Genomic DNA, 25,452 nt, shown 5'->3' with positions numbered 1-25,452 from the left:
TCCATGTCTGAGAATAATTAAGCATTATCCTGGACATCATCATCTTTAACTGGTGTTCCAGTGAAACTGCAAAGCACAATGAAAAATAACAGACTACATGTTCTTTGTCCATTGTGAGAAAAAAGGTGTTGCTTACAGGCGCCCTGTTCACTGATCATCACAGCTTGTTTCCTGAGCTAGATTTACCCTATCAAGGATAGAGGAAATGTAGAAAACATTCTTGATTAGCACAACTGCTTTTTAATTTCCATGTAAAACCTATAATTTGCACCATACTATTTACAGTTTACTAGAATTGATAGGATGCTTAACTATGCCAGAGCAATATAAATATACTGTACCTGAGACAGCACTGCTGTTCCAATATGTGGCTTAATGTGGGAATAGATGTTAAATGACAGTTGAATAGAACTTAAATTTAAGTTTTAAATTACTGATTAAAGTGGAGAAGCAGGTTTCAGATAAGCAGGTTTCAGATAAGATGAATGCCACATTCTTTGAGTGATTCAATAAAAGCAAGTTATAGCATGTTCCTAAGGAACAAAGAGCTTGGTGCAGTTGTAATTCGAGCTTGCTGGGGTGTGGAGGAACTGGTTCAGGTGTTTGATTAACAACCAGAGTAGCAGCTTCATTATTGTTGATGCATGGATGGACTGAGCCCACCTGCTTCAAGTGAGCTACTGGGATGTATGCCATGTATCTACTTTGTGTGTTATGTTAACTTGTAACAGAGGAGATTGCAGTAAGGTCTATCGCGCCCCTCAAGGATGAGCTAGATTAATCAGGGAAAGAACAGAATGGATCCCAAGTAGAAAATCAGAGCAGTGGTCTCATCTAAATTATTTGAATGACACCATTTTCTTTTTGCAAAGTTACATCTCATACACAGTGCACAACTAGAACTGGGTTGTCCTGCTGGTTATGGCCAATATGTAAATGTTACGGGAGGGGGGATAAGGGCTCACATGCAAATGTAGGTATCTGGGAGCATTCTCCCACAAAGAGCTTACCCTCTGTGCAAGCAGGGTCGGATTTTGGTGTTCGTAGGCCCTAGGCACTTTCACTCTGAAAAAGAGGGGTAAACGCCAATTGAATTACGTCAAGTGAGATGATGCCCTATCCTAATACTAAACCATGTGATTGATGGATTGAGTCGAGCGACCATCACTTCGATACTTCTAATTTCTAGAACAGCCACTAGATAGCGTATGATTATTGATTTGGAGCACTTAGAATAGATCGCAAGCACATCATTTTTTGTTAGTCTCTAGTGTTTCTGTCCTTCGTAGTCCCTTAGCATTTCATGCCTAGCGTCTACAGTGCCTAATGGGAAATCCAGCACTGTGGGCAAGGAAGGATTGCATGGAGTTATAGTCTTCATTTATTACTGTTTATTGGGGAGGCACCAAGATGCGCTGCGGGGGGCCAATGATGTTCACCTGGAGAGTGAAGTTGAGTGGGACAGAGGGAGGTTTGGTGGTGCAGGGCTTTAGCTGATCCCCTCCTGAGTCCAGCACCGCCCTTTATTTAGAGAAACGTATTCAGATTTTGTAATGTGTCACTGCTGAAGATAGTAAAAGAGTAACACAATTTTGTAAAATGGACCCAAGAGCAAGCAGAGAAACACCTGCAAACAGGTAACCAGCAGCATGTGTAAGCATGTTTAAGCAGTACGGTGTTTTCAGCCAGCAGTGGAGACAGACAGCAGCAGCACAGGTGCAGCACAGGTTAGTGTGGTAAAGGCAAACAGAGTCTAGAGCTGTAAACAGATCAAAACACAGTGCCAGTGCCAGAGCCAGAGGAGTATCCAGAGATTGAAGTCTGGGAGAAGCACTGTCGGGAATTCAGGAAACAAACAAAGCAGAAACTCGGGGCGAAGCTTGAAACATAGCAAAATGTAGCCCTAAACAGCCTAGGTGGGCGAGGTGAATAATTGTCTCCTGGCGGTGCAAGACTTCTGTAACTATTTACCATGGTAACCGGCACAGAGTGACAGTTTAGTGTGAGTGTGGCCAGCTACTTTGTGAATACTAGCTCGCCCTCTTATTTGCAGAGACAAGCATGACAGTACCCCCTCCTTAAAAGGTGAACTGTGAGGGCTAAACAGAAAATCAACTGTGCTCCCAACTTAGAAATCATGCAGCAGAAGAGGGGCATTGAGAGAACGGGAGACAATCACAAAAAGACCCGGAGTACCCAAGAGCAAGAAATGCCACAGCACTACAATCCTGGCAGAGGGAGGGAACAGCAAGTTGTCAGGCGAGGTGTTAAGGGAGATGGAATAGGATGCTGGCAATTCCCACACAGCCTCCTTCAGCACTATGAGAGCAGCTCCAACAGCACGATAGGCAGGACGATGGGTAGTGGTTTCCCTGTAGGTGCATCAAGGACATCCATCTTGGTGATGAGCACTGTCAGATCACAGTTTATGTAGTCTTGAACCACCTGAGGCGGATGTGGTGAACTACTGTCTCCAGATGGTACAAGACTATGCCACAGCAACCAGTGCAGAATGATAGGTGACTCATCCACAGCAACGAGCATGACAGATTTATTTTACACAATACAACTAATCCTAATTTAGCAGCATCCGAAGCAGCAATAATAGCATTTGTATTATTTGCTGGAAAAAATGGTCTTATTATCTATATACTGGTCTGATGTTTTTATCCAAAAAGTCTTATAGTACATTTGCACCTGTTTAGGCTGCTAGGTGTTTTACTGAAACAACATTGAAATAATCAGTGACTCTGACCATGCTCAGAGGTACAGCACAACCTTTCCGTTATCAACCCAGAGCCCTAACCACTGCTCATGGTGAAGAATGGTAGCAAATAAGTTTACATAGACTCTTCTAAATGGTCTTTGTTAAATATTATTGTTATGTTTTTCTTGCTGATTTATTTACAACTTTCTCCTTGATTTTGAAATCATGATTATATATGACAAATTCAAAAATACTACTGTTGAATTTCCTCATGACAATGTTACCCCAGGAAGTGTAAAATCTCGATTCTTAATCCAGCCAGTGTCAGTATTCATCCTTAAATTCATAAAAGATTAGGCAGCCAAACATTGCAAATTGTACATTTTATGTTTATTATTTTAAAACCCCAAAGAGACACTCGGTTTAGGATCATTCTATTTATTTTTGCAAGTTCTTTAAGTGGGAGACAAATAAAAAATTGCACACACAATTATTGTGTATTGATGTATTGATCAATCTTATGAATACCTTAAGCAATTCTATTGAACATATTTTTTACATGTACAGAAAATAATCCTGAAGGATAAGAAGATAGTGTATGAAAAATAGAGGCAGGTAAATATCTACCAAATGTACGAGTACATTGCAGAAAAAATAATTTATTTCATGTGTATGGAATTCTTTCCCTTTTTTGTTTGTAGTGTGAGTAGCAAACATCTTATGCAATTCATTGTTTTGCTGACGGAGTTTGCTGACGTGTGATTCCCATATTTCTACACCACAATAAATGAGAAAGAATGCATTTCTGTTTTTCACGTTGCTTTGTTCTTGGAAGAAATATTCACACTATAATCACACATAGTCAGAAATAGCAATAGGAATTTTAATCAGTTCATCTTTTTTCCCTTGACCTTTCTACATTCATTGCCACATGACTCATACTTCTTTCTTCTATTAAATAATGTTTTTGGTGAAACAGGGAAATTGTTTTTCCTCAAGCAGAGTTTCCTTCTATGTTATACTCTGCATTACAGCTGTTTTCAGTTTGTTTCAAGCTTTGTGCTTAATAACTTATTAATGTATATTTAAAAATAAAACTGCAGATTGTGATTTTTAATTTATTCGCCTGTCAAAAGCATTGACTCAGACCTCTTGTTAATGTTAAATATGTTCTGAAATATGAACTCCCATGAACACATGGCTGTAAGTCCATTTTCCATCCATTTTCTAACCGCTTCATCCCATTCAGAATTACAGGGGAGCTTCAGCCTATACTGGCAAGCACCAGGCACAAGATGGGATACAGTATATCCCAGACAGGACACCAGTGCATTGCAAAGCACACACAGACATGTACACACACCAGGGCCAATCTTCCCAGAAGTCCATTAATCTACCGATATGTCTTTACACTGTAGGGCAAAACTGGAACATCTAGAGGAAAACCATGTGATCACAGAAGACAAACTCGATAAACACAGCACCCTAGGTTGAGAATTGAACCCAGGGCTCCAGTGCTGTGTGGGGCACTACTAACTACTCTGCCATCATGGCAGTTGTAAGTCTATAGCGTGATTTCACCTTGCACCAAGTGAATGCTGAGGAGGGTGGATGTGATCTGTGTTATTGAATTTGTTATTATGAGAGTACACAGATGTAGCTCTTTCATAACTTACATAATTAACACAACTCCCTGCTTTGGATTCTTAGTGTACCATTCCTCCCCTTTTATCACAAATTTTTCTTGTAATCTCCTTTAACTCTTGTTTGTAGGCAAAGGCTTTAAAGGCATAGATTGCAAACAAATTTCTTCTCCCAGATACCTCTTTTCAACCCTGCGGTCAGTATGGTAGAAAGCCCGCTTGTTGACCCCTTGTGTAGTGGCAGGATTTCTTGGACCAAGCTATAGTGATCACTACAGTGACCGGCAGCCTAGAACTTGGACTTTGGCCGACTTATGCAAATAGTTGGAAAGGATGTGGTTGAAGATTGTTTATTGTTTACTTAAGAAATAGTTTGTGTTGTATTTCTCCCCTAGTATGTGTGTTTCCCCTGTGATTGTCTATGAGCCCCTAGGACTGCTGGTATTTCTTAGCCTTTAAAGAATCGCAGGATATTGTAATTTATTTTACAATAAACTGCCTAGTACAGTTTACTTAATCTCTCAAGTGTATTGCCGTGACGTTTTCCTACCATTTTGTGTAACTGATTAGATATTTTTAATATAATTTCTATATAGTTTGTTACTGTGCTTTAATTTTTTAAATTAATATTAATATACAATAAAATTCTATCATCTTTCTTATCACTTGTTTTACAATTACAAACAAAAAAACGGAGAAAGTCCAAGTTTCTTCACACAATGTTTTAGTTTGGTTTGTAAAACAAGGGGAAATGTTTTATTTAGCAAAGCCTATTTTGTTTAAATTAAAAAGTAGACCCCTGTTTTCACATTATCTTCACTCACAGCTAAAAACAGTAATTATTATTATTAATAATAATAATAATAATAACAACAACAACAACAACAACAACAACAACAACAACAACAACAACAACAACAACAACAACAACAACAACAACAACAACAACAACATGATAACAGCAAGACACTAACTTCAGGTTCACCACTAACATTAAAAAGGAGATTTTGATACTCATTAAAAAGATAACAAATATTAAATTCCCACCACTGCAAGCTTAATACTGCATGGATAAAAAGGTAAGAAAATGGATGGATGTAAGTAGTAAAACACCTCATTGTAGAAGTGCTTTGGCAATCCCTATACCTTGCTCCATTTTCACTGATGTGTGCTGGGTCACCAAGAAACCTCTGGTTTCTTTATTTTACTCAATCTCATTAGGTATAATTTAAACTGGTTAATAAAATACTTATGCAGTATGGTACAATGATACAGGGTGGCTTAGAGCAATGGGTAAGCTTCTGGACTAAAAAAGGACAGGTTATGGGTTCAACCATTTGACAGTTCCTCTATTTTACCCAGCTGTACAAGTGGGGATCACAGCTTGAGGAATTGCATGTAATGGATTAGTGTCCCATCCAGGTGGGCTCTTGTATGCTCTCACTTGCTAAATACTATGATAATCATGGCTCTAGAATGATCAGACACTGTACCCTAGTATGGACGTTATCTTTACTGACAGCACAGTGCTAAGACTTAGACCTTTTCATTGTGGGGTCTTGGTAAATCATGTAAAATCACAGCTGTAAAGCTAAAAAAAACTTGTGCTTTATTTATACAGTAATGGAAACAAACAAAAAACCCTAGTTCTCACCTCTCAGTGTAGCTCAAGCTACACTTCTTAAGTGTCCTCTCTTTGAATACCACTGGACAACTAATCTGCTTACAGGATACAGAAATCCCAAATCAGTCTTTCAAAAAATCAAATGCTTCCGTGTACTGTTCTCCCTCTAATTGAATATATACAGTAACAGAGGCTCTGCTCTTCCCCTAGAGAGCTTAGGTTGAGGGTCCACTGGAATCCTCTGCTTCCTAGTTTTAAAATATCACCCAACCACCAATTTGTCAGTTGACTGAGGATGGCAGGTCATTCACCAGAAATCGTGGGGAAACCACAGCTTATTTCCATCTACCACCCTCTTACTCTCTCCTCCAAACCAAATGAAGTTCAGACACTCCACATCCATATCTACCCCCATTTGATGGCAGAAAACAGAAGATAGATCAATTGCACAGCTTCCCCCTCCAAGGTCACGCATCCATTGTATTTCCTTGTCTTGGAACCTTGGTGGCAGCCATACCTTCTCTGTGGCCATGGCGATACCAGAGGCAGCAACTTTCTCTCCCTCTGTGGCTCTGAAAGTGCTCCCCTTCTGGGCTTTTGAGATGCCTCAGCAGCCCCTCTTTTTCCTTCTCAGCTTCTTCCTCTTTTACTGATTTTGGAATCACTAGCAGTTCTGCTTCCTCAATTGGCTGCCCAATTACAGACTTCTATCAAGTCATCAGTAGCCAGTCTTCTTTTCTTATAGTCCTCTGTAGGAACACATCTTTATGCTATCTGTCAGTTTATTAACTCTGTTCTTTGGTGGCGGGGCTTTTGGGAGACTGATAACCTTTTCATTGCCCATTAAGCAACATCCTCTTTCTTCTTGGTCCATCATTTATTCAAACAGGGCCTTCCTTTTGTATCATTTTTGTATCCATTCTGCAAAACTGCACCAGCAGTGGACTGGTCATTTCTGTCTCTAGGAGTGCTTGTTCTGTGCCAGCTGCACCCTGGTAAACCTCAGATCTGCTAGGGATTGATTCAGCTAAGAATATGACTGACATAGCTGCATGTTTCTCCAATTCCTATCTGCATCTGCTTCTTCATCTCTCTCAGATGCTGCTGGACCAAAACCAGTTCCTCACTCTGTTGCTTGGCATTTAGCTTGACCATTTCCAGGTGGTTCACAAACTCTGATAACAAGCCCTTTAGCCGTGCCAATATTTCAGCGTAAGCTATTTTAAGTCTCTATTCCAGGTCCAATTTTCTCCAAAGGTTCTTCAGCATGCCTTCATTTTCTCCCAGAACAACCGCATACTCCTCACAATCTGCATTTATTCTGATGCTCATCTTCTGAATTTAGTTTCACCCTCAGGAGCAGTAATTCTGTGGCAGTCTGGCTGAGATTAAATGGGATTTCTGTTTGAACGCCTGCAACCAGTGCTTCTTCTATAAATATCTGAGGGAAAAATATCTCAAAAGGTTTTGCTTCTCTTTGTTTCTTTACTGGATGCCAATCCTTCGCTTGTCCCTAGCTTGTCATGATAAGATCATAGGTTTTGATCTTTTTTTGTCCAACTTTCTCTTATGTGTTGGAGAATCTCATTTTCAATATTAAAAACGTAGTTCTTGTTTTCTATTTCTATCCTCTGGCTGGCCTCCAGCTTGGTCCCTAAAGAAAGAATTGAGAGAATTTCTTCTCAGAAATGGCCTGGATGAGCTGGGATTGAAGACTCTCCACCAGTGCCCACCAATCCTTAATTTCCACCTCTGCAATGAACATCCTGAACTGTTTCTTGGCGAAGAACTAATCAACTCTTTCTTGACCTTTTTGAGTTTTACTTGGATGCAGCTCCTGTTCAGACTTCCTCAGCTATCTGTCAAGTTCCAGCTCTTTGTAGCTTTCCAGGATTTTGACTATATCTATCTGACTATTTTCTGATTTCTTTTTCTCAGGCTTTCAGCTGTAGACCATTTTGTATAGTAGTAAACTCCTGTCTTCCCCTATCCTGGACTTCCAGATCATGTTCTTCACATACCACATCCTTCCCTTTTCTATTTCTGTCTCAATGAAGGCTGTTGGGTGCATAGTGCACCCTGTAGTGCAAATTTCTTTTGTTCTTGCTTCCAGGCTATCATTTTCCAGACCACCTCTGTCATGCCATCGAGGGAGTCCATCATTTTAAGGTCTCCTTCAGAAAATTTTCCATTGTCTTCAGAAAGTCCAGCAAGTTCCAAAAGTTTCTTTTTCACATTTAGCAGGCTGGAGAAAATTCTTTCCTGCCCTCTATCTTTAGCCAGAATGGAGTCCTTGAAACACTCAAGTCCACATTTCACCCCAACAAATCCAGCATTTTCTTGTTTATTTTGATCATTTTTAAAAGAAAATTCCCTTGCACTATTGCTGAATAGCCATTGGGGTGCGCTACTCCCTAAGACTGCAACCCATGCCCACATTCTACTCCATATGTGGCATACTGTATAACTTTTATAATTTAATAAGCAGATCTTGGTTACCAGACACTCAAACACATACAGAAATGAAAAAAAAAACAGTGCTCTTTACCTGAGTTTCAATTGACCTACATCTTTCGATCAGGTGACTACACGTCATTCCCTCCAGCTTTCTGGGAATGAGGTTTTAACAAGGACCCTGATCTTGTTTCCATCTACCACCCTCTCCCACTAATTCTGGTATGGGATGACCTTATTCTACCCCACTGAACCTGTGTTTATATAATTATCCTTCCTTTTCACCCATTATACCATTGTTAAATATTTAGAATGTGGAATAAAGATAAATAAATGCATATCCATGCCATTTTCTCTCATGATGTTTTTAGTTTTTTGTTCATTGGAAAGATGTCTGTGTTTGGGGAAGAAATCCCCAAGTGGATCAATTTTATACCATCTCAAATTATATTACTTATAACACAATATCTGTGTTTACACATATTATTGTGCTTTTCAAATGTGTTTTGGAAAACTGTCTTAATGGTTTTGCTTTGTATCCTGAGAGTATACACAGCTGCACCAAAACAGCAAAAAATACATGATTGGAATAGCAGGTGGCACTTCTTCAGTTAAGTTCATTTACAAAAATGTGAAAGATGGATATGCATTTTTTAAAGTTGAAAAAGAGTAGTCAGTCTTGTGTTAATTAAAGAAAACCACAAGCAGAGAGGCAAGAGCAGGTCAATGCTGTCATTCACATGCACATTTCCTGAACAGGACAGAATGGTACTGTTGATTAATATTCACCGGCTACTGGAAACCATGACTTTGCAGACCAAGAGTGAAGGATAATAAATTTGTATTAAAAGCATTAACGTAAAACACACCCCTTTCGCTCAAACAGACAGATGGCTTCAATTACGTTAGCACTTTAATAGATGTAAAAGAGCAGGGCTCATAAACTGGTCCATTTTATTAGATTAACAAACCAAAGAACAACCTGCTGTCTGTTTCCAGGTTTATAAAAAAATCCAAACACACAACTTCGCAAAACCGAAAGGGTATAAAAGTAGTTCTGAAGAGTGATATTAAGAACTATACAAGCAGACTGTTTCAAGGTTGTATTAGAAAAAAAAAGTGCATAAAGAAATCTGTTCTCTCTACCATTCTGGTCAACAAAATGAGAAATATTTATCCTTCTTTTAAGTGATTACGTTAAAGGCAATAGAAACTCCACCCATGGCTGTATGCCACCTGAAATTAAAGTAACAAAGTACCTAATATCTTATTTTATTTTGGAATAAATCAGTAATTGCGTAATATTCCAAATTGCCTCATTCATGTAATTAGAAGGGGATAAATGACTACTAAAGACGCATTCAGTGAAGATCTGTGTAACAGATTTAGCCAAAAATGAATTATTGCTCCCTTAATCCATTAATGGTTTTAAATGTGCTCAAAATTGCAAAACTGCAGGGGTACTTTATAAGCAGGTAAATTACACTAGCCACCGAGAGCATTTTATAAAACCAGTCTGAAAATAATGTTTGCTAGTTTTACTGAGTTCAGTGTGGCATTTTTCAGTCCCTCAGCCGCCTATACTGCTTTAAATATAGCCAAGCACTTTTCTCTGTCACCTTGCAGTATAGCCTTTAAAATATTAGAGGTCAGTGCTGACTGACTTATTTGCACATAAGCAGGTTCTCCAAGTACAAAATGAAGAAAATCCCTTTTCAAATGCTGTATAAAGTGTAAACAACAAAATGTTAAAACCAAAATAGCATTTTTATTATGACAGCATGATACTATGATGAATACTGATTGGGAATTTGTTGTAGTTAAACACCAGAATGTGAAAGTCATCAGAACTTTAAAATCCATGTGAAGTATTAAGAATCATATTAAGTATATTAAATGTAGTAATTATATCACTAAAAGAGATATAATTCTAATTAGAATTATAAAAGTTAAACCAAAAAATATTTTTTCCCTTTAAACTATGCAACTTTATTTAACATGAAGTCAATAGTAATATTAAAATCTGTTGTTAAATACGGGCAAAAGGACAGAATTACTGCTTTAAAATATAACTGGCTAAAGTAATTTGCATTACGATAGTGATGATCTCCTTTGTAATTTCCATTGATTCTTAACACACAATGGAAATGACAACTTCAAATCAAATGCCTCTTTCCCAAGGTCGTTCATACCTGTTGTGTTTCCTAATGCACTAAGCCTGATTCACTGTTACACCTGCCAGCAGTTATTAGAAACAACCATGAAACAGCCACCACTCATGTAATTTCAAAGACAATTAATACTGACAAGCACAACATTCATTTGGTATATTTGTTAAGCTGAATAAAACAATAATGGAGGCTTAAAATTGCTGGTATTTGGGTTATTTTGTGCTCTTCACACATCTGGATCATTTATTTTGCTGAACAGGTGGGAAATACTAGGTTTACATTTCTCTGAAATCAAATTTGAATTATTTTTACAGGGACACTGCCACTGTCCCAGGGACACTAATACTGTCTGTAAATCATCTAAACATTAGTCTTTTTATATAGTTTATTTCCTATTAAATATATTTTATAGAGATAATAGAGAAAGAAAAATGAACTACTTTGATTTCTATTTGAATGCATGATACAATGGAAGGGTAATACAACAAAATGTTTGTGATCACACTTTCACTTAATGCCGTTTGGATTATGCGTCTAAATTTCTTACATTCTTACAGTATATTTAGATTTAAAATCGGTATAACCATTGACTGTTGCTAATATTTTTTTCCTAACCTAATGAGAATAGATAATCGCGTGGTTCTTTTTTGTTCGTAATATGATAACCTAAGCAGGTATTATACAATATTTTGTTATTGATACGCGTTAGTCAAAAAAGCACACACCATGCCAAAATGAATTATACCACTTTTTATCATTGTGAACGCATTTGGGCAAGATCTAACAGATTGTATGTTCTCTAATTGCAACTCTAATTGAACAGACATTTGTTTCATCATTCTCTCAGACGAAACACAATTCTAGAGACGTACATTATGTAGCATTTCAGGATAATTATTCATGCAGACGATTCACCAACAGAGGGCAGTCTGCAAAAGCGTTTCAATACAATTTAACCTTTTTTTCCGAATTTAACATCGCAAAGAACGGTCAAGAGAACGCGCTGATTGATTATGGTATTGTTGTTAATAACGTTAAGTCATTAAAACATAAAAGAGTAAAACTTAAATACCCCCTAATGTATTAATGCACAAATCAAAGAAAAATACATTTCAAAATACATTCCAATATTGTATTTTTGTGCAATGCAATTTCTTCCTAAATGAAAACCATTCGTTTTTTAAAAAACGTCGCAATCCCATAAGGGTCATGAACAGTCGTCTTTACTAAATCGAAAAATGTAATTCAAATACATTAAATACATAAATAAAAAGCAAGAAATATAATTGCCATAATAGTTTAAAAATACATCTAAATACCTGTTGAAATTCTTATTAATTCATTTAAAAATTAATACTTTAGCCAAATTCCTGATAATTTAATTTGATTAACTTTCTACCTTCGTCTTCTTTTTAAGATGGATGTCCATCTATAGAAAATACTTGAAAGAAGTGATCACGCATTCACACGTTGCTCAGTACACCCAGCTTTAACCTAAACATAATATGTTAGGTAAATGAATATGTAAGGTGCTTGTGCGTTTTCTTTCAAATTGAAGTTATGATGAAAAGCTAATATTAAAAAGGTTACCTGATTTTTAAGTCAAATTCTAAGGATATACTGTAACTATTCAGTGATCACTATTGTTGAATGCTTTTTGGTGCTGAAGAGGGCATGTTATTACATGTTATACTGTAGCCGGGGGTTTCAGCAGTATTTTTGAAAAACAAAATCTTAGTGTTTTATGCAGTTACTTGAAAATCAAAGATATTTTAATAGTACAACTGAACCCAGTCCTGACATCACTATTGTCATAACTATGTGTTACAAGTACCAATTAAATTTGTGTTTTTACTTACATTTCATTTTCAGACTTGTCAAACAACGTCGCACGGTGTACTGTAGCTGTTATAGTGTATACTGTTACCAGCATCAAGACATTTTGTTCGAAAAAAAAGTTTTTTAAACTTATCTTTGAACGTGCGTGGTTTGAAAGCGGTAGCTGCGGCTTTAAGAAGGAGGTGGAGTATTTAAGAATGACGCAGGAGTAAGACTGAAAAGATGCTTCAAAATTCCTCCCCGAAGCCACTCTCTGTGTGGTAACAGGCTGGGCAGTTACCATATTTAAACAACAGGAATTATTAGGGAAACAGAACTATTAGTAAGGGAAACAGAAGGGGATTTTTAAAACCAAGTTGAGACGGTTTCAGAAGATTTAAAGTGCAGGATCCCTCATATCACAGATTCGCTACCTTTTGAAAAAAAAAAAAGAAACTTCTTAAAAGTTTTAAGACGAAAATCTTAATTTCTCTGAGAGTTTGTCAATTTAAAGAAATAATATCGGAAAGCCGAAAAGTAAAAAAAAAATGGTAGAGTTTTTAAATTATATCAATATAGGAAACGTAATACCCGTCAAAGGTGCCAATATGCCATGCTTGCTGTCATGCTGCCTATACTTATGGCTAATCTTAATACCTGTCAAGACAAGTGCACAGAATGAAGACAGTGTAATTGAAGTCTTAGTTACTTTGCCAAAAGACAGCGCATACATGTTCGCCATCCCAAGAGTAAAACCAGCAATAGAATATGCATTGCAGCGGATCAGCACTGATGAACGGCTTCTTCCGGGACTCATTTTTAAAGTCCACTATGAGGACTCAAACTGTGGCAATGAAGCCCTCTTCAGCCTTGTGGATAGGTCTTTGAAGAAGAAGCCAGATTTGATTCTTGGTCCCGTTTGCGAGTACGCTGCAGCACAGGTGATAAGGATGGCATCCCACTGGAACATCCCAGTGATTTCGGCAGGTGCTTTAGCAACAGGCTTCAGCGATAAACTAAAGGAATACACGCACCTGACCAGAGTTTCCCCTTCTTATTTAAAAATGGCGAAGACATTCTCTGCAATGTTTAACTATTTCAGCTGGAAGAACGCAGTTCTTATCTATGATGATGACAAAGAAGAGCGGAACTGTTACTTCACAATGGAGGGGGTCCACGAAGTTCTTAATTCGGAATCGGAGGTACATCATCTATTGCCTGTATCCTTTAACTCCAAAGGGGGAGTGGATGTTGACGAGATAATCAGGTCGATCTACGCCAACGAAGGTAGTACGCCCCTTTATTGTTTAAGATACATTAAATATTAGCAAAAGAAAATGTTCTTCAGGATAACTGAATAGTCGTCTAGTTAGTCCTGGGTGTACTTTTACTGTTTTAAGGCCAATAAAATATACAGAATATCAGATAAGTAACTAAGAACTGTGCGGCCAAAATTGCCGGAGCCATTGAATCTCCATGGTAATGAATTAATGTACAGTACATGGTATATTGATACACAATGTGAAAGTGTTTTAGCCTTTACAGTACCCTTTTAAATCTATACAGTATTTATATCAAGAAAGTAGTCCTGGTGTTATGTAGAGGACCAAAATAATGTTAAATGGAATCCCTTTGATAAGCAGCCGAAAAGATTTTCATTTAATCTTCTGGAGGTGATTTATTGCATTTTTATTTTTACATTACTGTGGTTCCCGCGACTGAGCTTTTCGCCGCTGTTAATTTTCTAAAAATGTGTAAGATTTCTAAATTGGTCATTTAAAGATATTTCATTCTTTTGCTTTCATTGAGACAGACAAATCCTTTTTTAAAACAAATTCAAAAGAATTAGGGTTCTGCAGATTGCTGTTGAATAACGTTGTGTAATACTTTACACTTGGGAGGTAAAATAGGAGACGAATGATGGAGACGAGAGTGGTGGATTGGTGACAAAGAATTTTACCAAAGAAAAGAAGACGCTTCTGAATACAACTGGCTTTGTTATTAAAATGTACTGATGAAGTCCTGCCATCTGTGCGCTTTTATGTACTCCGTTGCAAACGGAAACGTATCTCAATACTGGTAATATAGATTAAAGAGTAGGTTACTATCCATTATATCCCACTACGCACTTGACATTCCAGAGCATACTGTACCAAATTTTCATTTTGGTATTTACTGTATGTTATCTCTGATTTTACACTAATGAGTTTGGTTCTGTGAACTTAACATATTGGCAGGAACTCGCCAATGGGCATTTTAAAAGCAAATTGTCTCTGGCCATTAATTAAAAATGATTTAATTTGATCCAAATTGTTTAAGACAACTTATTTACAAGTTGCATTCAAAGGTTTAATTATCACTGTATTAAAAAAGATGAGTCCCTCTGGTAAATCTGTTAGTTATTAGTATCTAGAGCAACATGGTAGATACTGTTAATCTTGGTAGCCACACAATTTAATTTAGCCCCTGAACTGAACGCAGGCATCTTTTGAAAAGCAAGGAAGACTGAAGCTAGGTTAACAGAAATCATACATTTTTAATGAATAGTCTGTAGGTGTACTAAGAAGTCCAGAGTGCAATATGTATTTGATAGAGAAATATGCACAGTTATTGTCATCATTACTTTTTCCAGACATCACCGAATATTTTTAGGATTTACTATTTGTGTCTTGAACATACCAGCCTATTTTTATTATAGCTTCCTTTTTAAAATCCATGTCGCTCATGGTTACATTGCAAAGAGGTTCGGAATAGGTATCACCATTTAGCTTAATATCAATGATGCAGTGTGAAACACCTAAGATATAGAAAGTTTTACTTTAATGTGAGGGATTTCTCATTTCTCTTGGTTGATGAGATCATTTCTGATTCACGTGTTGTTTCCATTTCTACTATGCATTGAATGTGTTCTGTAACATAGCATTTCACCTAAGGCCTATTGTGAATGCTACATACACAGTATTGTAACACATACGGCTCACATATGTTGTTTGAGCCGGCTTGCCTGCATGGTGATGTCACCGCCCTTCCCTGTGAATAGCAGGGACCTCAGTCACGGGGCTGATGGGAGATTTCCCTTTAGCTCAGCTGGCTGGTTACCCAAGTGAACCCGAAAACACTACATTGGTGTTAGCAGCGGGATGGCATAGCCCTTTGCCGAGGACGGCGAATTAAACGGGGGAGAGTGTAATGCATATGGCCGACATTACAGGTTGTGTGAGCCAGCTTTTCAGCACAGTGACATCACCGCCCTTCCCTGTGAATAGCAGGGATCTCAGCTGACGGGAGATCTCCCTTTAGCTTAGCCGGCTGGTTCCCTGTTGACTGATGCCGGAGGACCGGGTTCAAGTCCCCAGCGGTGGGCCAACCTGAGGCGGCAGCAGTGAGGGCGCATACCCATGTGAACCCAAAAGTGCCACAGTATTATGAGAGTGGAAAAAAATGGTTATACAGTATATACTGAACTTAAAATCATGACAAGAACCTTCACCAGACATTATATATTTGTTCAAAGTTATTGCAAGCCAGAAAATATAGGTTACTATCAGTAGGGATTGTTTTTTACACAATAAAATGGTGACTCCTACTAAAGATTGCTGAGGATGAACTTATGGATGGTTTTTAACCCTTAAAGTGAAAATTTACATTTTGATTGATTTTTATAGTACACTTACCTACCAAAGAACAAGTAAAGGATAATTCCATGCTGAAGAGCAGACAGAAGAAACAAAATATTTTGGCTGTTCTTCTCGTGTCACCTGCCAATGAAGCCTGACTCGACTACTCACAAGTCCACTTTCTGTCATTTCAGTGCCCAGAACTTCAAAATAGTGAACACAGAAGCTGTGAATAGAATATAGACATTTCCAGTTACAGAGTACATACAACAGAGTTACAGTGATAACGCTGTCAAAATAAGTTTAGGGGTTGTTGATCAATTATGGCAACCTGATCACATTGCTGTAGTGAAAGGGACTCACATCTTAAAAGTTACACACACTTCACTTAATGCTTCTGAAATTGTCATGAAACAGATTTTGCACGAGTTTTGTCAGACAACACCATACGCTCTTATTTCAGTTATGTTATTATTAAAAAAAAAGGGTCTGGAAATAACAGTAATTTTAGTTCAAATGTCAAAATGGAGGCTAAAGTCCGTTAAGATTCTACTGAAACTAAGATAATATGTTGGAGTACTAGAATGGTAAATAAACAGTGCATTTGTGCTTATCATGACCTGATGTAGTATTCTTATAATAATAACAATAATAATAATAATAATAATAATAATAATAATAATAATAATAATAATAATAATAAATAATTGCTTACTCATATATAGCGCTTTTCTGAACACAACACTCAAAGCGCTTTACAGGTAATGGGGGCTCCCTTCCACTACCAGCAATGTGCAGCATCCACCTGGATGATACTAATGTCACTGATATTACCTGACTTACTAGAACACAATTGGATATATTTGCTATATTTTTTACAAAGGAAAGGAAAGATTACAGGAATCATAGCATGGTCTGAACAAAGATGTAATACCAGATTCCATCTGATGATTTTAATTGCATACACAACGTACATGCAGATCATTACTAAATTTAACTGTATACTATACTGAAGAATATATATATATAATTATATAATTCTGCAGATTTTTATATCACATTATTTGCTTTTTTGACATAATTCATTTATTTGCTACCATGATTACAATATATTTTGTAATCATGGTGCAATACAATATATAATACAATATATTTTGTAATCAGTGCCTATCCCAGCAATCAAGGGTCACAAGGCAGGATACACCCTTGACAGCATATCATTCCATTGTAGGGCACACACAGACAGACACAAACACAAACTCACACCTGGGCCAATTTTGGCAGAAGAAGTTAACCTACCAGTATGTCTTTGGACTGTGAGAGGAAACCAGATCACCTGGATGAAACTGGGGAGAACATACAAACTTCACACAGAAAGTATGCCAGGAATTAAACCCAGGGACCTATAGCTACTCTGTACATTAGCAAAAATTGTATATGCTGAAAGGTACAGTGTGTGCTGAAAATTGAAAATTCCAGTCGGCAACGGAATCGTTATTTCAGTCTCGTAAATTTTTTGTTGTGTTGTTAATAACCACAGGAATAACCACACATGACAAATGTTATGGCTGCAGGGAACTGATAGGGCAGGACTTGGAGACCAAGAACTATTACACAGCATTTACACTGTGTTCATACTTAACACTGATTAAAATGACATTTACTATCAATATACATTTAATCACAAAATGTATTAACCTATGTATTTGATGATGAAGTACAACATTTTCTCCTCCATGTTAGAAATGCATCTTTATGTATTCCAGAATAACATTAAACAGTATACATTGTTAAAAATAAGTACACCAAAGTTGCTTTTAAGATTATTAAATGAGTTGTGTGAAGTTCAGCAAAAATGTTGTGTATCAACAACATTGATACCCTTTTTGATTCATTAATTTCTTCAGCATTGCATGATAATGATGTGTTGGAAGGATGTTTTTCCTATATACATTATGGATGAATTAATATAGCCCTTTAATTTATTACAATTTATTACAATTTATTAAATGTCCAGAGACTTGATTTTTCTTAATAATCTGAATAGGGCTCATGGTAAAATGTACTCTTTGAGAGTAGTATGAAATAAATTATTGGATTATGCTTATTATAAAGTTTGCTTTAAAACCCTGTCATCTTCAAGGTTAGAGCAAAAAAAAAAATCAACACAGTTCGTGTATTTCTGATTTTGCTGGCGGTCATGTTCCTTATTTATCATATAATTTATTTCTGTTGAGAGTGTGACTGAATTGTTTCATAGCTTCTCCTGGCTTTAATTTAGTTCAAAACCTGAGCACACCAAACATGTGTACACATGTGTATATTGTATATAAATGTATATCATTTTTCACATAATAATGTTAATAATTTCTACAAAAATGTACAATTTTGTGTCTCATGCTGGTGCAGTGGTTAGTATTGCTGCATCTCAGTGTTAATATAAGATAAGGTCACTTTATTGGCCATGTACAATTTCTTGTATTAGGAATTTGTCTTTTTATTTAGACCCCAACTTGCTCTCTATTTGACACAGAGACAGGAAGAGAAGCTTGGGGTCAGAGCGCATGTCAGCCATTTATATGGCGCCTCTGGAGCAGTTGGGGTTAAGGGCCTTGCTCAGGGGTCCAACGGAGTAGGATTCCTCTGCTGGCCATGGGCACAGCCTTAGTCACAGAGCCACCGCACTGCCAGTGTTTGGGCCCTGGGTTCAATTTCGTGGGTGCTATCTGCATGTATGTTCTCCCAGTTTTCCCATCTGTTTCATCTCGCAGTCCAAAGGCATACTTGTAGGTTAATTTGGTTCGGGAAGATTGGCTCTAGTGTGAGTGTATTTGTGTCTGTGTCTGTGTGTGCCTTTGATGGACTTGGATAGGTTTTGGCTCCCCCATGATCCAGTACTGGATAAAGCGGTTAGAAAATAGATGGATATTTATAATTTTCAACCTGTGACTATCCAAAGCCTAGCAAGTGTCTTCATTGAAAATATTCCTTGTGCTACCTCTTCCTTGGAGGAGGTTGTTTCAAAGTCATCGTTACATACATTTGGAAAGGACTGATTAAAGATATGATTACATTTTACTGATACCTTTGAGTAATCTATCATATTATTTTTAATCACAAACCACAAAAACTTGAAATGTTGGTAAATAAATTAGAAATAAATGAGAGAGTTGCAGATTATTTAACAGTCTGTGTTCCATGTCTGCATGCTGTTGGCTATAGCCCATTTGTCATACCTTTTAATGTGAACATCTTTTGGAATCTGTTGGATGACTGTACGGTACATTAGCCATATTATTTTGAAACCTGAACCTTCTTAGTTATAAATAAAATTGCTTTTGGGAAAATGTTTATCAGTACTGTTTTGAAATGCATTTAGTATATTTTTAACTTGGTCAAGGGCAGAAAAGGAATTGCAGAGATAAAGGGCTGCTGTAGGTGTTGCAGTGTGTTATGAAGTTTTCTGCAGATATCTTATGTAACAAAAAGGGAAACAAAAACCCTTTTTGTTACATAAGACCTACTGTAATAGAAATACTCACAGTCTGACCATTGATTTCATGGGCTTGAATGTGAAAATTAAATATAAGTTTTGTATGCAACATTTGTAGTAGCATCAAATGAGATGCTTCTGTAGGTGTCTGTTCAATGTATGCTTTGAGGTTCTGATGCACATTTGCAACACTCATTGATGTGAGGGAAAAATTAAGCTTTCTCTGCTCCTAGTACCTAGTCTGTGATACAGTGAAAGAAGATGCATAGCAACTGATTGCTATGTTTTCTCTGCCAACTAGAAAATGTGCAGATCACCTCTTGGTCTAATCATTTTTCATCTTGAGTACAATGCAGTGAATAATGTGTTCTTCTGAAACACTGTTTTGCAAAGCTGGAAAAAAGTGTGAAAAAATGTTGACAATTAAAACTATAAAACTCATAATATAAATATGAATTTGTTAAAAGCTGTTTTAAAAAGAGTGGATCAAATACCAATGTTCTCCCTAAAGTGGGTTTTTCTGTGAATATCCACTCCAACATTATTTGTAAAGACAACATACAGTATCTCTTACAGTTAATAATTTATGGGTACTAAGTGACATATTTACTATACATTTTCGCCTTGTACTGTATGTGCTCCTTTCCTTCAACTGAACTGGGGCAATTATCCATAGCTAAAAACATTAAAAACATTTTTAGATTATAGGTAAATCCAATCCATATTACTCTCTTGAATGATATTCTGTAATACTGGCATGAGTTCATTTTTTAATGAACAAACCATTCAAAAAGTTTTATAGATATTTAAAAAATGCAAATGAAGCTCCCAAATGTGTCATGTACAAATCACATTTTGTTGGGAACATCATTTTACAGTATAGATGCAAACCCCTGCATCTATACTGTAAACTGGTGACTCTGCAGACTGGCAAAGTTGAATAAAAATGTAATTTTATTAATCTATAGAGCTATGCACACTCTGGATAAAAATGATATTTGAAAGGATGGAATTTGTTTTTATAATCAGCTTCAGGAGAAGGCAAAGAATTTCTTGCAATCTGTTCTATGGGTTTATGTAAGGTGCTCTCTTGAATGAAAAGACCAACTGACAAGCTGTTGAGTATTGAAGGACTTACTGTACCATACAGTATTCCAAGGGTCTTTATGAACTGTATGCAGTAAATGGTATAGCTCTGCTTTCCTGCTTTGAAGTTGATGTTGATCAAGCTTGCTGGCAGGCTCACAACTGGTGGGTGAGTTCAGCATTGTCTAGATTTGAAGGGACTGATGTCACATTCAGTAATATACATTAGGAACTCAGTGCCGCTTTCATAACATCTTATTATGTGCACAGCGAAACAATCTAAACTGAATTATACAATAGACATCAGCATTATAGAATAAATGAATAGTCTTTAAGGAAATTTCCATCTTAATTTCAGTATTATGTTTGGGAAGATTATGGTTACAAATTGTTTTTACTTTATTACTGTGTCTAGCAGCTATGATAACACATGTCATTCCTTGCTGGGCCACTGTGGTGGTCTGTCAACTTCATCCACTTCAGGATAGATGGAGACACAGAGTGCACAGTGGGAATACACACTTAGTTGGCCACCAGTCCATCACAGGGCACACATACATGAGCATTCAATCACATGTGCATATTAGTGGTGATATAAAGTTGCCAGTTGACCTGGAGAGTGTGTTTTTGGACTGTAACAGAAGCACCACAATGACCAGTGGGTAACATGAAGGCTCCACATAGAGGGTTCCTCAAACCAAAATCAAACTCATAATGACTTACAAAACAGCTTCAAACTAGTAAACAAATAAGAGTTGTTTTCATGTAGAGACACTTTTCACATTTTGAATACTGTCTTATATGCTTGGCTGTACCAAGCTTAAAAGGTAATTTAAAAGATGTGAGTTATTCTGCAGTTTATGCCACCTTTTTAATCTCTTTCTTCACAAATAATAGTAACGACCTATAAGTTCAGTTTTAACTATAAAGATTTGAATTTTTTTTGTGGTTCTGTTTGTTTTGAAGCAGACTTTTTCAGACCTTTATTAAATTTTACAAAAAACATGGTTTCACTACAGATTAACTATGTTAGCATACTCGCGTTATTAGCACATACACGTACAGTATATTTTTATATTTATCTAAAAGCACATAAAATACATTTTAACCAGTAATAAGTAGACAGTGTGTTCCTTGCATTCCTGAGTTCATTTGTAACTAACATCAGTACTCTACAGAGAGGGAAAATCCAGATTTTTTAAATACTGTTGGCTGGAGTTTTACCCCATGGAATCACTCAGAAATCAAAACAGGGCTTGTAGTGTTATGCTTTCTCTAATTAAAGGGTGCCATAGTTGGGAAAACTGAAGTGAAGTTTGTCCCAGTCAAGGTGAAGATATTTCAAGAAGCTGCTAGGATAGCTAGCAGGATTGTAGAGAATATTCCAGTGTATATATTTTCAAACTGCTTGAAAAGTGTGCACTTTCTGAATCTCTTGCTACTTTCCTTAAACAATTTTAAGGAAATAATAATTTATTTATTCACAAGGGAAGAACCAGATGAAATCTGTGATACTTTGCTTTGGTTTATCTTCTACTCCCAGTTACAAGAGTTGGTAATTTACCATTTTATGGTATGTCATTTTGTATAAAGCAAGAGGATCATATTTTATTGTGCTATTTTAGTCAATTATTTTTTTCCCATTGTGGCAAACTGCCCATTTTATCATACTGAATGAATTAGATGGGCAGCTTGCCAATAGTTCAAAATCTTTTCATTTTTCTGTCATAAACAATTACGTTATTAACGCTTCTTTTGCAGTGTCATTCACTTAATTATCGCAAAGAGGCTATTACGAATAAAAGTATTTCTACCAATAAGTTTGATGATCACTGCTAAAGTACATGGTAAAGTACTAAATTGTAGTTTACTTAAAGTTTTGATTTTTAAAAAAATGTACTCTAGGTGCTACTTAGTGTCTCAAAGGATCCTTGGAGTTAAGTTTGAGCCCTGTAGTTCAGAGATCATTGATAGGGCTGGGTTGTGTCGTCTCTTGTCTGAGATTGGAATTCCCCAGTCCATGGTTCGTAATTGGTCTAGTGTTGCTGCAGCTCAGTGGACCGCAGTCAGACAGGGTGTCCTCAGTTTGCTGTGTAATGGTGACTCTTGGAACTTGTTTTTGGCCCATGAGCTTGCAGAGTTGGAAGTGAGAGATGCATATTCACTGTAGTTGGTGCTAATTCATTCATAAGGCACTGCCGAGCCCCTGATCTAATACACTGCAGGCATGTGTACTTCTGTCTAGAGCAGCACATTACTTATGCTCATTAATTACTCAATATAGGATGTAGGCCAACATTTTTAGAGCAGTATAACCTAAATTAATGGTTTAGTGACATATTCATTGCCATGCCATGGCGTGTTATTCAAGAGCGAGTTGCCAATATGTTTTTTTTTCTGTGCCATATCCTGTTGTGTTACAAAGTCTTGAGGGAGTTCTGCTGTAGGGCTAAGCACTAAAATTTGATGAAAGGTTAGATCTCATGTGCCAATAGCAGTGTAGAGTTGAAGCAGAGGGATATTATATACTGTGAACTGGCTAATCACAACTGGTTGAGATGGAGCTTATCTGATGTCATGAGAACACTGTATTGACAGCACTACCATAGGCACCCCCAGAAATGATCAAATGAGAAAGTTCCTTGTTAAAAAAGGTAAACAGGCTGTATAAGGTCATGATTATGGCAGTGTAGGATTCAAACTTACAAATACTTTAGGCAATTGTATTCTGTAGCTTCACCTACAGAATACAATAATAATAATAATAAGCATTCATAATAAGCATTATTACTACATTATTACTACTAACCGTGCTCATTGGCCAATTGGACTGGTACCCTTTGCCTCCAGTCTTGAACTTGCAAATTACAGATTTCTGTGCATGATTATTTCTAGAAATTACAGAAATTTTATTTAACATTACAACTGATACATTTTAAAGTTTTTTTTTTGCCAGGATAGAATCTTTTTCTGTTTATTTTACATTACTGTTAAGTAGGGCTATATTATTTATAATGGGTTTATTACTGCAGGAAAATATATTTGTTCTTATTCCTGGATTAAAACCAGGGGTGTATTTAGAGGTGTGTAAATGCTAAAAGTTCAACAAAGAACCAAAGTACACATGTCAACCTTAATATACAGTACAGTGTGTATAATTAAGGTGGTTCAACATTTTGTGCAATATGTCAATGTTAAAAATAATTTTATCTCCTTTAGAACTATTGACTGAAAAAAGTATGCCCTTGTAGTAATCATTGCCTGGTTTGAAAGTGTTTTTGTAATGTCATTACAATACAGATTTTAGGGAAATTGTATATTTTTAGGGTGGTATGGTGGCACAGTGCTTAGAATTTCTGCCTTGAAGCACTGGGGCTCTGGGTTCTGTTCTTTACCTGGGATGCTGTCTGTGTGGAGCTTGTATGTTCCCCCCGTGTTTGTGTGAGCCTCCTTCTTCCTTCCAGAGTCCAACAACATACTGAAAGATTAATTGGCTTTTAGTAATAATGGCCCTGGTGTGAGTGGGTGTGTCTTTCCATGATGTATAGGATCTTGCCCAGAGTGTATCATTGAAAAAAAGAGTAAAAAAAACAATGCTCCATAATCATAGTAATAATGAATGTGATCCTTTATCTTCCTGGACTATCCAAAAATTTAACTTTCACATGAATTCCAAGATAAAAATTACTTCAGATGAAAATTATTTCATCTTTATGATCTCATTCAACACGGTACGGTGCATGAATGGTTATATTATATATTATACTGTATATTACTTCATATTTAGATTTTCTGTCTAATATATTTTTCCTAAGGTTAAGGGTTTTGAAGGCTTCATATTTTGCAGATTAAGAGTTTTATAAATATGGGCCTTAATTACAGTTTAATGAATTGTTTCCCGGTCCATATTTGCTTTTTTCTACCTTACCTTACAATGTGTTTATTATAGGTCCTCTGTGCACCTGAAATATTTTTAAAAAGCATGCCAGTTTTCTCCTTGTTTTCTTTTGCTGTTTGAGTGTTTCACTGTTTCATGAAACAAAGAGGGGAAACTTAGACATGGGAAAGAATGTATGATTTTAGTGGCCTTCAAAAGCATGACCAGTCAACTACATTACTTCCCTTGTCTCGACAGTGTCTAATTTTTTTTTCAAACTTTTTCTGCAGTTGTTATAATGTGTGCTGGCAGTGACGTAATCCGGGAGATCATGCTTGCAGCCCATCGGAGGAAAATGACCAACGGCAATTACATTTTTTTCAACATTGATCTCTTCAACTCTTCATTTTATGGTATTTTCCTTTTTTGATTGACAATATGCAAATATTTTTAGGCAATATTATATATATTGTTTGCCAGTTGAAAAGCGCTGCCTCTTAAAAGTAAGAGTGCATATCTGGTCAATGTCACACACAGTAGTTTATGGTTCTACAGTTTACTCTTTCAGAGAATCTTTAAAGGAATGTGAGAAGTAGCATTAACATGCTGTATATTGTGAACTTCAATTTGATACAATACTCTAAGACTAAAATACATTTTATTTTGCTGTATGTTTTGGGTCATCATCATGCTTCGTGATGAAACATTTTCAAGTGAGTGGACAAAATGTTTTAGTAAACTTCAGAATTCAATCTGCTACTCACACCACTTGTTACAGTACATCGTCAATAGAAATGAGTGAGCCAGTTACCAGAGACAGCCATACAGCATGTACCTTTTATGAAGGGTATAGAAGGCACCAAGGCAGAACCAGTTATTAATTCTTCACGTGATTTGTTTAGATCATTTCGATATGTTATCAAACCTCGTCTTGATATTTACGGTATTCAGGGACATAAAGC

At 36.6% G+C, this 25,452-nt stretch overlaps 2 protein-coding genes across 3 annotated transcripts in view; one reads left to right on the top strand and one right to left on the bottom strand.

The window, feature by feature from the left end:
• Positions 1 to 12,593, bottom strand: part of arid3c (AT rich interactive domain 3C (BRIGHT-like)) — a 176,424-nt gene extending 163,831 nt beyond the window's left edge. The window contains exons 1-2 of the mRNA XM_069187159.1: positions 12,459 to 12,593; positions 1,011 to 1,065 (exon numbers count right to left, since the gene is read on the bottom strand). The gene's annotated coding sequence lies outside the window, so the exon portion shown is untranslated. The remainder of the gene's footprint in view (positions 1 to 1,010; positions 1,066 to 12,458) is intronic.
• Positions 12,594 to 12,697: 104 nt separating this feature from the next.
• npr3 (natriuretic peptide receptor 3) overlaps positions 12,698 to 25,452 on the top strand; it is a 35,429-nt gene continuing 22,674 nt past the window's right edge. For both annotated transcript variants that reach the window (XM_015365371.2, XM_015365365.2), the window contains exons 1-2: positions 12,698 to 13,704; positions 24,781 to 24,903. In XM_015365371.2, coding sequence (XP_015220857.1) covers positions 12,966 to 13,704; positions 24,781 to 24,903 — 862 coding nt within the window. In that variant the 5' untranslated portion in view covers positions 12,698 to 12,965. The remainder of the gene's footprint in view (positions 13,705 to 24,780; positions 24,904 to 25,452) is intronic.

This window comes from Lepisosteus oculatus, chromosome 3 (genome assembly GCF_040954835.1).
Source record: "Lepisosteus oculatus isolate fLepOcu1 chromosome 3, fLepOcu1.hap2, whole genome shotgun sequence".
Taxonomy (NCBI): Eukaryota; Metazoa; Chordata; class Actinopteri; order Semionotiformes; family Lepisosteidae; genus Lepisosteus; species Lepisosteus oculatus.
This window is presented reverse-complemented; position numbering and strand designations above follow the sequence as displayed.